At 41.8% G+C, this 13562-nt stretch overlaps 1 protein-coding gene across 3 annotated transcripts in view; it reads left to right on the forward strand.

Moving 5' to 3' along the window:
- The first annotated feature begins 217 nt into the window (after positions 1–217).
- LOC127649570 (gastrula zinc finger protein XlCGF57.1-like) overlaps positions 218–13562 on the forward strand; it is a 73877-nt gene continuing 60532 nt past the window's right edge. For 2 of the 3 annotated variants that reach the window (XM_052134738.1, XM_052134734.1), the window contains exon 1: positions 616–738. Coding sequence is in view for 1 of the 3 variants with exons in the window: in XM_052134742.1 (XP_051990702.1) it covers positions 654–738 (85 nt within the window). In the remaining 2 variants the exon portion in view is untranslated. Of the gene's footprint in view, positions 349–585; positions 739–13562 lie in introns of those variants that run through there. The other variant, XM_052134742.1, reaches the window with a different exon arrangement.

Below are 13562 nucleotides of genomic sequence, written 5' to 3' on the forward strand. Positions count from 1 at the left end.
GTACATTAATTCAAGTATATTATGTTTACAGAACATTTACGTTTTGAGCTGATCTGCGGTTAAATGTCTGCTACAGACCTCTGTGTGAGGAGAAACGGTGAAATGGGCTTGGATTGGACTATATACCAGCCATTACTTTCTCAGACAGCCTCGGGCTGAATTAAAGCTCTGAAAACTGTTATTCTACTGAATTTTGAAGAAGCTGTTTACGGTTATGTTCAGAATATTTCTTCTCCCATCTCTGAAAAGATATGTACTTTAAAATACTTTTATTTTGAATATCCGATGTTGTGACGTCAAACTGTCCGCGCCACGGCTCTTCAGTCTGTTTAAATAGGCTGTGAAAAGGTTTGTCTTTTCGTTTTGGTGTATAAAACAAAACAAAACGTGCAACATTTTAAGTTTTTCTAATGTGATCCAATAACATGGTAATATGAAATAAACGTCGATTATTACTGGATGATTTATGCGAAGTGCTGATAGTTGAATTACACTATGAGTGTTATAAGAAAAGTGCATCCACACATGAGGAACAGAGTGATTAACTTTGCATTTCTTTTTCATTTTACTCCCAACATCTCAAAGAATTTTCAGATACGGAAGAAAAATTCCAGATGAAACGACTGAGATCTGTGTGACAAACTGCTGTAAAGATGGAGTTTATTAAAGAAGAGAGTGAAGACATCAGTATTACACAAACATGTGGAATAAAAACTGAAGATACTGAAGAACAAAGAGGTTTGTATACATTTTTTTTATCCTTCATTAAATATGCACCCAGTACCTTGCCCTCATTGAAAAGTTTTACCCCTAAATATATGTTTTTTAAAATATATCTTTGAGAGGTCGACCGATAGTGGATTTTACAGATACTGATAACAAAGTTGGGCAGTACCTGCCGATAACCGATTAATCAACCGATAGTTTTTAAAATTGATACTGAATCAAAAATAAATACAAAATACTCAAAGTAAAATAGTGCTGAACTTTATTACAAAAAGAAACAGTACTGACTGAACCATGAAAATGTATTGTACTTTTTTTTAAATGAAATAAATATATAAATATTAATGTATATGAACTAAAAATTTTATTTTAAATTCAGCTGATTTTTAAATTGACGTTGTTTCCTTATTCCTCAAGAGGACGCAATAAGTACATAAACCATTTTGCACAGTTATGTTATTGCATTGAACATTCCTATCCTGCTGTTAAAAAAGAGAAAACTAATGTGCATACAATAAATAAAAAGTTTAAGTCGACCCATATTCTCAAATGTTAAGTCAAATGTAAAATGAGGGGGGAAAACACTTCAAAAGACAGTTCACATGGTGTTACACTTGCACTGATTCCTACTACTCCAGACTCAATCTTCACAACAACAGTGAAATACCACATGTTTTTTTATTCAGTACTGTTGTATGTAGAGTATCAATATTAACAGATAGTGGTGGTATTCAGCTGAACTCTGTGAAGCGGCTCAGACTATGAGCCCAGGACAGGGGCTGTTCAAACATCCGGAACACAACAGAATGTAACTGAACATGAGAATCTCGAGACACCCATTTCCAAGTTGACCATATTTCCTGACAAAGCATTTAAACAACTCATTGCTTAATCTGAGAAATGCTTCTAAAAGAGCAAGACGCAACAGGCAAATACCTCCACCAACTGTAAGGCTTTTGCAACCATCCATTTGTTTTTTTGTGTAAACCACGCACTAGACGGACGTCTTTGTTTCCCTTTAATTTAGTTTATTCATGCAGAGTGTAGTCTCACGTGTCAAAACAAACACAAGGCATCTGTGCAGTGATAGTTTTTATTTCACCTCTAGAGGCTGCTCTCATACTGTATAATGACCGCAGACACATCAAACACTCACCAAAAGATGGCGCCTGTGTTTGGCTTGGCCGCTGCTGCATCGCACTTGTGTAAACTTTTTACATTTGTATTCACCCTATATGTTGCCATATCAGCCCTATCGTCTGACTATTGTGTCTTTTGCTGCTCGGACTTATGATCGACGCTCATTGTTGGACATCAGAGTGTCTATGGAAAGACTCTTTGAAAGTTGGGAAAGTTTCAGACAAACCTTTCCGCCCCCGTTCGTGCGTCCTCCTTCATCACCTGAGTACCAGCTCCTGTTTACAGCCAGGGGACCTGGGAACCCTAAGAAGAGACCGAAGAGAAGGGGCTGCAGAGCTGGCGTTCAAGTGAAGAGAAGGCGCCAATCCTGGACGGGGGTGCTCTGGCCATATCGCGGGGAACGATTTCGGTGGCTGCGACTAATTTTCCCCCTAAATACAGGTGAAAATGCTCCTCAGCACCAACACCCCGCGATGCTTTTACCGGTTGGATGTGAATCTCGCGTGTATCAGCAATTTGTTGACAGGATCGTGATGGACTTGCCATTACCGATGTTCTCTGTGCCGCCTGACCAGCGACTGTCAATTCGCCGCAACTGGAGTCCTCGTAATTGTGTCAACTGTTTACTGTCAGTTCCGTCACAATCAGCTGTTCTTGATGCCGGTCTGTCGAACGCTACATTACTCCACTTTGTCTTGCTTAACGCCCATTTCATCTCTAATAAATCGTTTATTCTTAACAAGCTTTTTATGAGCAAGAACATTGATCTTATGTTTCTTACGGAAACGTGGCAAAGGGAAAATGAGTTTGTTTACCTAAACGAACTCTGTCCTGTTGGCTGTTCTGTTACTGGGATGCCTCGATTGGCACGTCGTGGTGGTGGACTTGCTGTTGTGCAGCGTGACAGTTTCATATGTAGAGTGATTAACTCAGAAAAATTTGCCTCTTTTGAATCTCAAATGCTTAAAGTAGGCTCTTCTAATGTTTTTTACAGTGTGTTAATTTACCGCCCTCCTGGCCCGGCAGGTGTCTTTCTTACTGATTTTACTGACTTTTTATCATCTATCATCAAACTTGAGAGGGTTTTAATTTCTGGGGACTTTAACTTGCATATTGATGATTTTACATGCAATACAGCTGCTAATCTCCTTTCTATTACAGACTCTTTTAATTTCATTCACGTTACTGGACCCACGCACATTAAGGGTCACACCCTGGACCTTGTTTTTTCTCTTGGTCTAGATATTGTAAATACACATGTGGAAGATGTACATGTGAGTGATCATAGCTGTGTGTTTTTTAATATTAACTTTTCTCAAGATCCTCCGCCCCAGAGAATTATGACACAAAGGCGGATTATTAATCAAGACACTGCAGAGAGGTTCTCTGCCTTGTTTGACCCATGTTCTCTGTTAGGATGTACTGATGTTGATTCATTTATTTTATCTTTTAATGGTCAGTGCTTATCGATTCTAGATAAAGTAGCACCAATTAAATTGAGCGCTGTCTCCCACAATAAAACCTGTCCATGGATTGATGAAGCTATCTTAAGTTTTAGGAGAAATGGTAGAAAAGTAGAGCGTCTTTGGAAATCTTCTAAACTCGAGATTCACAGGCTCCATCTTAAAGATCTAATGGTCACCTTGAATGAGATGTTGAAAAAGGCGAGAATGTGCTTTTTTTTTCCTCAACTTATTTCCTTGAATAAGCACAATCCTAAAATCTTTTTCGACACCATTAATACAATAGTTTCTCCAACTAGCTCTCAAACAACAGTGTTATCTAGATCTGACTGTAATGAATTCCTCAACTTTTTTGTTAATAAAATCAGAGACGTTAGGGCTAACATTGAACCACAATTGGCTCAGAGCTTTGCCTGTGACTTGTCCCCCCCGCATGGTTGGTCCACTTTTACACCTGTGACGTTACTTGACATTACCTCTCTGTTACATTCTATGAAACTATCATTTTGTCCTATGGATGTTGTTCCTACTGTGCTATTTGTACAAGTTTTTGACTACATTGGCCCCTGTATTGTTGAGATGCTTAACTCCTCACTCTTAAATGGTTCCTGCTTTTTTTAAACATGCCGTTGTTAAGCCTGTACTTAAAAAAACTAATCTGGATCCGCTACAACCGGGAAAACTACAGACCAATTTCGAAGCTTCCTTTCATGTCAAAAATTCTAGAAACAGTTGTAGCTGAAAAACTCACCCTTTTCCTAGAGAATCATGAGTTATTTGACAAATTCCAGTCTGGTTTTCGCAAAAAACATTCCACAGAAATGGCATTACTTAAAGTTTCAAGCGATATTATGATGTCAGCTGACTCTAAAAAATATACAGTGTTGGTCTTATTGGACCTCTCAGCAGCTTTTGACACAATTGATCATAATGTTATGTTAAATAGACTTTGTGATCTGGTTGGCATTTCGGGATCAGTTTTAAAATGGTTTTCATCCTACCTGTCAGGTAGAAGCTTTAGTGTTAATATGAATCAGATTATGTCTGAAACTGCAGAGTTGTCGTGTGGGGTACCGCAGGGTTCTGTCTTGGGTCCTATTTTGTTCCTCTTGTATATATTTCCTCTCGGTAAGGTTATTAGTCAGTTTAGCGACATATCTTACCACCTGTATGCGGATGATATCCAACTGTATTGCTCCTTTAAGGAAACTGAGTTGTTTAAATGGTCCTCTTTAATTAACTGTCTGTCTAGTATTAAAAAGTGGTTATGTGAGAACTTTTTGCTTCTCAATTCTGACAAAACAGAAACACTAATCATCACCCCTGAAAGTAAAATCCCAAATATAATACAATATATTGGTGACTTAGGCCCGTCTGTCAAACCGAGCCTCAGGAGCTTAGGTGTTGTCTTTGAGTCAGCTATGTCCTTGGAGCTTCATTCGAAACAATTGGTTAGAAACTGCTTTTTTCAATTGAGGAACATTTCAAAATTAAGATCATCTGTGACTAAAGGTGAGTTAGAGATGATTATTCATGCGTTCATCTCCTCCCGTTTAGACTATTGTAATAGTCTTTTTACGTGTTTGAGTAAGAAGGAGCTTTATCGTCTTCAGGTTGTTCAGAACTCTGCTGCAAGGCTTTTATCCCGCGTTAAGAGAAGAGAACACATCACACCTGTTTTAGCATCACTTCACTGGTTACCAGCCCAGTATAGAATTCATTTTAAAATTCTAGTTCTTACTTTTAGAGCCTTGCATGTCCAAGTCCCTACCTACATCACTGACCTGATACAGCCGCACACTCCTACCCGGAGTCTCAGGTCTTTAGATCAGATGTTATTAGTTGTTCCCCGTACTCATTTTAAAACTAGAGGGGACCAGTCATTCCAGGCAGTCGCTCCCAGGCTGTGGAATGCTTTGCCTCTTGTTTTACGTTGCGCAAACTCAGTTGATTCTTTTAAAAAACAACTGAAGACTTTGCTCTTCAAGCAGGCTTTTAGTTAGTCGAGGTTTTTTTTTTTATGGTTGTTTGTAGTGTTTGTTGTTTGTATTTTGGGGAATGTATTTAAATTGTTCTTGTATTACATTTTACTGTGAAGCACTTTGTGATGTTTATCTGTGAAAAGTGCTATATAAATAAATTTTACTTACTTCCCAGACACTCCAGCACCAGACGCAACAGGGAAAAACTATCGGTGTGGATTTTTGCCGATAACCGATAGTTCCAGAAATCTGTTATCAGTTTGGATTAATTGGCAAAACCAATATATTGGTTGACCTCTAATATCTTTAAAATCATGTAGCCTACATTCATGACATGGAGTTTCTGATTTTGTGTGATGCTGCATCCAATCAGCTTCAATGGGTACAGCTTAAAGTAGGCCTAATTTGGCAGATTTGGTGGCTTAGTAAATCATAACAGCAATAAAATAACAGCCTGAGAACCCCTGACAATGTTACTATTAGGGATGCAAATTATAAGACATTTTCTTAATTGACAATCATTAAACTTGATGAATGAAAATCAATTAATCATTAATAATAACAATAAACTATAAGTGGTGAATAGCTTGAAAAAAACATTATACAAACGCATATTTTACTTCAATCAATGCTGGACTTGATATGCTTGAATCAGACATTCAGGATGACCCCATTTAAAGTGGGTAGTCTGAGACAGATTTAATCTCACATACAACTATTTGACTGGTTTGTGTCGATCAATCTGAAAGACACATACTTTCATGTGCATATAGCCCCCAAACAGGCTGTTTTTGGGATTCAGTTAAAGTCTGGGCTCCCTGCACATTTACAAAATGTGTTGATGCAGCTCTGGCTCCGCTGAGGTTGAGTGGTGTCTGTGTATTGAACTACCTCGATGATTGGTTGCTTTTAGCACAAAGTGAGGAACAAGTGCTCAACCACAGTGATCTACTGCTTACATATTGGTCAGTTGGGCAAAAATTTTGTTGTGCCCAATCAGAAGTTACCTTCTTGGCAATGACACTCCACTCGGTGGCTCTGTCTTTCCTCTGGTGATATACGAATTTTAAGCCATGGGTTGCACTTCCACTGCAACAGTTCCAGTGGGTTTTATGTTTGATGGCTACATGGCACATAATACCATAGAACTGCTAGCAGTCCTCCTGGCTCTGAGAGCTTTTTGGACAGACATGCAGGTTCACATTCTAAACTGCATGAACAATACTTCAGATGTTGCCCCAGAGATCACACTGTCTCATCTGGAATTCCATGACCCAGGCTATGCAGGGTTTGGACGCCCTATCACCAACGAAATGCAAGGATGCGTTCCCTACTCTCCACAATTTTATCAGATCTCCATAGAAGACAATTTTACAAGTAGAATGCTGGTTTCATCTGCGTTTCCTGAATGCTTTTGATGTCTAGTTTGTGTTTTTTTGTTGTTGTTATAAAGTGATTAAATACTCCTTGTTGCAGATGGTAGCTACTGTTGTTGTTTGGTAAATGTTACCTTGTGACTAAACATAATCATGCTCTCCACCCCCTGACATAATCGGTTCCTGCATAGAGACCAAGAAGGTTATGGGGCCTGTGTGGAACCAAATTTTTGGCCCCGGATCGCCCTTTTCTGAGGTGAAAATGCGCAGAATAGTTTGAGAATTTGCACTGGACCAGAATCCAGCCCCCGAAACATGTTGTTAGAAAAGGGCTAGAATTGACCCAACAGCCTTGGGTTCCAGTAGAAGGTGGAGCTATTTGATGCTCCCCTGTGGTAAATTCCCTTAAGGAGGGATCTTCTCTCGCAAGCTCGAAGCACTATCTGGCATCCTTAAGTGGAGACCATCTCGTCCCGCTACTGTCCTGGTCTGGGACTTAGCGCTCATATTTTACACTTACAGGTTCCCTGTTTTAGCCACTAGAGATTGTAAGCTTACGCATAATCTCTTTGAAGACTGTGCTGCTACTTGCTTTGGCTTCAGTCAGACGTGCTGGGGACCTTCAGGCCTTGTCAGTCAACAACTCTTGTTCAAAGTTTGGAACAGGCTTGTCAAAAGCCTTTCTCAAGCCTAGCGAGGGTTATGTGCCCAAAATGCTCTCAACCCCCTTTAGGTCGCAGGTTGTTACCCTAAAAAGCTTTTTGTCCTCCTCCCTTTGAGTTGGCTTTTAGGGCATTATAACTGAACTTGTCAATAACTTGGATGTTTCCTTAATCTCATAGACACAAATTAAAAAATAGACAACTTTTCCTCATGTCCATGTATATACACTTAAGTCCATTGGGGAATTCATGTTTATGACATGAGAGGGAAACTCCAGCATTGTAGGGCAATTACCTTGCTGTGAAGAATGCTGCTTACTGACCGAGCGGCATGTATCAAAAGTAAAGTGAAAACCGATAATAGTACTTGATTTTGCTAGCTTCCATTAAGATGATTTGCACTTGACTTGACTTGGTCTTAATTTGATTTTTGACAATTTAATATGTTTATTTTAGACCTCATGGAGCTGAAAAAGGAAAGTCAAGAACTGAATGAAGTGGAAGAGAAAAATCATTATCAGAAACCTGATGATTTCATAACTGGTGAAAAATCTTTCAGTGGCTCACAAACTGAAAACTCACAAAAAAGAACTCAAAGAACAGAAGCGAAAATGTATTTCACCTGCTTTCAATGTGGAAAGAGTTTCACACATAAAGGGACCCTCAATATCCACATGAGAATTCACACTGGAGACATGAAACACAGGCATGCTATAATTCACACTGGAGAGAAGCCTTTCCCATGTCACCAGTGTGGCAAGAGGTTCAAATTAAAAAAACACCTCAAGAATCACATGAAAATTCACACCGGAGAGAAGCTTTTCACATGCCATCACTGTGGAAAGAGTTTCACACAAAAAGGAAACCTTGAGATTCACATACGAGTTCACACTGGAGAGAAGCCTTTCAGATGTCATCATTGTGGAAAGAGATTCACACATAAAGGAAACCTTAAGGACCACATAAGACTTCACACTGGAGAGAAGCCTTTCATGTGTCATTCATGTGGGGAGTGTTTCACATATCAAAGAGACCTGAAAAATCATTTGAAAATTCATTCTGGAGAGCTCTTACAGTGTACCGAGAGTGGGAAGAGCTTTGTAGAGATAAACAATTTCAAAAATCCTCTGAATATTCACTCTACAATAAGGTCATTTAATTGTGATCAGTGTGGTAAAACATTTAGTTTGCCAGCACACTTAAAGATGCACATGAAATGTCATTCACATGCAAGACCCTATTTGTGTATTTTGTGTGGAAAGAGTTTTAAATGGCTCTGCAATTTAAAATCACACCAGAAAATGCATACCAGTGCCTTTAACAGAACAAGTTACTTGAAACAGTACCAAATAATCCATAATGAAAGAAAACCTGTCAAGACTTCACATTGTGGAAAGAGTTTCACTGCTTCAGAAAACCGGAAAACACATGAAGGTGGGCATAGTGGAGAGAAGTCATACCACTGCCCTTCATGTGGGATACATTTCAGCACATCAATTTATCTTCTGGCTCATATAAAGAGACATTGTTCAAAGTAGTCACAAAGAGTGAAGTTCATTTTCAGATCCAAGTGTTTATAGTAAATAGTGTGATGTTCAGGTGTAGCGAAAGATGGGATTTCTCCCAAATAGGCAAAGTTACCTGTATTGGAGATGTTTGTGATTGTTCAAGAAAGCAAGTTTATAGAAGGTCATAATATATGTTTGGGAGTAACATAGTATGTAATTAATTAAATGTTAATTGGACTGTATATTCTTCCATGTCCTTAATTGCAATGAAATCATTAAGGAATAAAGGAATTGTTTAGTAAAAATTTAAATTCGATCATTATTTATGTTATTCCAAACCCATACTTTCATCTGCAGAACACAAAATTGTCACAATCGATGATTTCCTTACAATAGCAGTGGATAATGCTTTATTAGACTGAATGTCTATGGATGAGCAAATCCGTGAGGGCTAAAATGCGTTAAAGCGCCAAGTACATTTCAGATCTGCATATTGTGATGGAATGTGATTTTTGTGTTTACAAAGTTAGGACAACACATTTTTTTTTCTTCCAAAACAAAATTGTTTATCATAATAATATAAACACATACAATATTATTTATATATAATTGGAGTTTTTTATTTTATTTGTGTGGTTCTCTGAAAATTTGGACCAGTTTGTTTGCAGTTTGTCTAAAATATTTCCAAATGGTGACCTTGAGTGTGAAAAATTGTGGGTGGCTGATCAAAAATGCACCTGAGTATATAAGGGGTTTTAATAGAAACAATGGATTCCTATTGTGCTATTCACACCATGTCTGACAAATCGCCTGCAAACAACCAGAAGTTTTTTCAAATGTTTAACTTTGAACTGCGAAGAAATCTGGCTAACCAATGACATATGAGCTTTTGTAATGTTTCCAGAGTGCGCAATCCAGTGTGTTGGTTGCCCTAATCAATACTGACATTGGACGTGCGGATGCTGATGAGTTTACTCAACCCTGAAGATTATATTCTTAATACACTAAATAGTTGCAGTTCATAAACCCTTTGCATTACAAACATAAACCTGGACTGTTTTAGAAAGTCCTCTAATAGTAATATAATATGTGCATGTAATAGAAATATGCATTTATAAAGACACCAGAGTTTATTCCTGTGGTGATTTACTCATCTCACTCAAATAAACACTGAATTTAATGCAAACATGCAGTAAATAAATAATACAGAAGCTGTAAACACATTCTTTCTTTTAGAATATGTACGTAATGTGCTGATGCCTCATATATTATAATAAACCTGGTATTTTGTTCTACTGTAAATTATTTATTATGTATTTCTTTCACTGTGACATTAATATTGTCCTGGCTTTAAAAATAGCAGTTACATTTAGCAATTTGTTTGGACAAAGCTCGTAGTAAAATTTTCAATTTGCTGAACCTTACAACTATTTACAATCCCAGGAAAAATATTCCTGTAATAGTACTTATTTGCTTGTCACTCACATGGAAAAAAAACTGAATTCAATATAAATATGCAATTATTAAATAAAGACCTTAAACCATTTTTTACTAATAGGAAAGCCGTATGCTGTTGGATATATGGCACATTCCAGTGGCTTTCTCTCTTTCTGCATGTGAACCGCAGATTTGCTCCTGGCCACTTCGACAGAACTAATAAAGAGTATATTTTTTGCTAAAAGAATATATTTCTTAAAAGAGCACACACATTGACGTTGAAAGATGCGTATTTTTAAAGATGCCTTTCCGTCCTTGTGTGATTCCTGGGTGCAATCGTTATCCACGGGCCCTGCCTCACGTGTCTGGGCAGCGATCACACTGGGGCAGCATTTGTGGATGGCTCTTGTTGTCATTGCGAGAATATTACCATGGCAGCGCTGCGGTCGCGGCTTTCCTTCATCAAACGGGGGGAAAGCCACTCCAGCCGCCCCCCGTGCAGCACCTTCTACCCATGGGTATGAGGCCAGCCCGGCTGGTGCCGGAGAGTTCAATGGGCAAGGTTTCGCTGGGTAATTCCCCACGGATCTCCCGTTCCCCAGCACGCTCGTTTTCCCCTGTCTGGTTCAGAAATGAGACCAGCCCGCCTCATGGCCAGCTTGATGTCTCTTTCGGGGCCCGCAAGCTTGATGAATCTTCGATTGCTGCATCGGAGAACGCACTGGCAAAATGGGACGCTGAGGACTCGACTGGTCTGCCACCCTCGGGTCTGCCCGCCCATTCTGGTCTCTGGCGACTAAAGCCTACAGTGCTGCTGAACAGACCGCCTCCAACCTGCATGCCATGGCCCTCATGTGTGTGTACCAGGCCAAGGCACTAAAAGAACTGCACTTGGTTAGTCCTGATCTCGATGTACTGCGGGAGCTGTGCTCGGCAACCGACCTCGCCCTCTGGGTGACAAAGGTCACAGCGTGTGCACTCGGGCAGGCAATGTCCACCTTGGGGGTCCAGGAGCACCACCTGTGTCTGAATCTGATCGAGATGAGGGAAGCCGACAAATCATGCTTTCTCAACACACCCATCTCCCAGATTGGATTTTTTGGAGACACCGTTGAGGACTTTGACCAGCAGTTCTCAGCAATGAAAAAGCAGACAGAGGCCATCCAGCACATCTTACCCCAGCACGGCTCAAGATCCTGCACCCCGTCTGCTCGCTGAGGGTGGCCCCCTTGTGGTGGCGAAAGCCCAGATGGCTCCGCCTCAGCTAGAGCTCAGTTCTAGGCCCCAGCGTAGAGCCCCCTACAGGAAGCTGATGCCCCCTGTCTCCTGGGCAGGCACGAGGACCTGGAAGGCTCCTGAGTGAGACGTCTGCAACGGAGCTTGCATCAGACCACTCCATCCCCCGCCTTTTTGTTTCCTTTTCCTTTTTGTTTGGTACCCAAATAATAAAAAAAAAGAGCAGTTTCCACAGCCCCGCCATCGTCACGGGCGCCGGACACTGACCACCTGGAGCCAGGGCCTGCGAACCTACGGCCAGCCGGTTATGAAGAGTCTCGAGAGCGGCCCAAGTGGCCCTCCTCCTCAGTCGCTAACCCACCCTATGCCGGTTTTGCAGAGCAAGGTAAGTGCTTTGAGCTCCCCCAGGTATGTTAGACGCAATCGTCTCCTTAGTGTCCCTCGCCCGGAGCTTGGACGCATGGCTAATGCTTTCCAACCCATTGCAGTGGCTTGCCAGGGCCATCTGACTCGGCTACGCGATTCAGTTCGCCAGGCACCCGCCCCGGTTCAGCTGCGTCCGCTTCAACTCGGTGCAGAGCGAGAACACCGCCACCCTGCGTCCGGAGATCTCAGCCCTTCTTTTCAAGGGTGTGATAGAGCCTCTCCCTCCAGCCGAGATGGGGAAAGGGTTCTACAGCCCTAACTTCATCATACCAAAGATAGACGGTGAGTTGCAGCTAATCTTGGACCTGCGAGTTCTGAACTGGGCCTTACACAGACTCTCATTCAAGATGCTGACGCAGAAACACATTTTGACATGCGTCCGGCATCAAGATTGGCTCTCAGTGGTAGACCTGATACTTGTGGTATTACAGTGGTAGACGCATACTTTCACGCCTCGGTTCTACCTCGACCCAGACCATTCTACGGTTTGCTTTTAATGGCCAGATCCTCCCCTTCTGCCTGTCCCTGTCCCCTCGCATCTTCACGAAAGTGGGCATCCGCATACTGAACTACCTCGATGACTGGCTGATTCTAGCACACACTCTGTGCGCACACAGGGATTTGGTGCGCGGGCACATCAGCCGTCTAGGGCATTGGGTCAACTTGGAAAAGAGCAAGCTCTCCCTTGTTCAGAGCATCTCTTTTCTCAGCATGGAGTTAGACTCGGTCTCAATGATAGCACGCCTCACAAGCGAACATGCAGTCTATCCTAAACAGGACAGAGGTTCCACTGAAACTCTTTCAGAGGCTCCTGGGGAATATTCCTCAGTGGAAGTTACGCCACTCTGGTTGATGCAAATGAGACCGCTTCAGCACTGGCTGAATGGCGCCACGGCACACATCGCGTAGCTATCACGCCACGCTGTCGCCACTTATGCAGATCTTGCATTTCTACAGGCAGGAATTCCCCTCCAGCAAGTGTCCAGACGTGTCGTGGTCATCATAGACACCTCCAAACTGGGCTGGTGCGCCGTGGGTAATTGGCACGCAGCTGCCGGTTTCTGGTCAGGGACTGGGTTGGCGCATCAACTGTCTAGAGTTGCTGGCTGTACTACTCGCCCTGTGGAGGATATTGCTGTTGATACAGGGCAAGCATATTTTGGTCCGGTCTGACAACACAGAGACAGTAGCACATATAAATCACCAAGGCGCCGTACACTCTCGTCGCAACTCGCCCGCCATCTCCTCTGGAGTCAGCAGCGGCTGAGGGGCATTCGCATCCCGTGCAGCATCAACACCACAGCATTGGTAGACATGATCACTCAGGCCAGAGCTCCCTCTACAAAGCAGCTTTATGTCCTGAAGTGGCACCTCTTCACAAAATGATGTTCTTCCTGAGGTTCTTCTCCAGAGATGCACAGTTGGGTCAGTGCATTCCTTCCTGCAGGAGAGGTTGGAGGGGTGTCTGCCTCCCCCCCCACCTTGAAGGTATACGTAGCCGCTATAGCTGCACACCACGATGCAGTGGATGGTAAGTCCCTGATCATCAGGTTCCTCAGAGGCACGCCATGCCTCTTCCCCTCATGGGATCTCACCGTGGTCCTCC

The sequence above is a fragment of the Xyrauchen texanus genome, chromosome 9, assembly GCF_025860055.1.
Source record: "Xyrauchen texanus isolate HMW12.3.18 chromosome 9, RBS_HiC_50CHRs, whole genome shotgun sequence".
NCBI lineage: Eukaryota > Metazoa > Chordata > Actinopteri > Cypriniformes > Catostomidae > Xyrauchen > Xyrauchen texanus.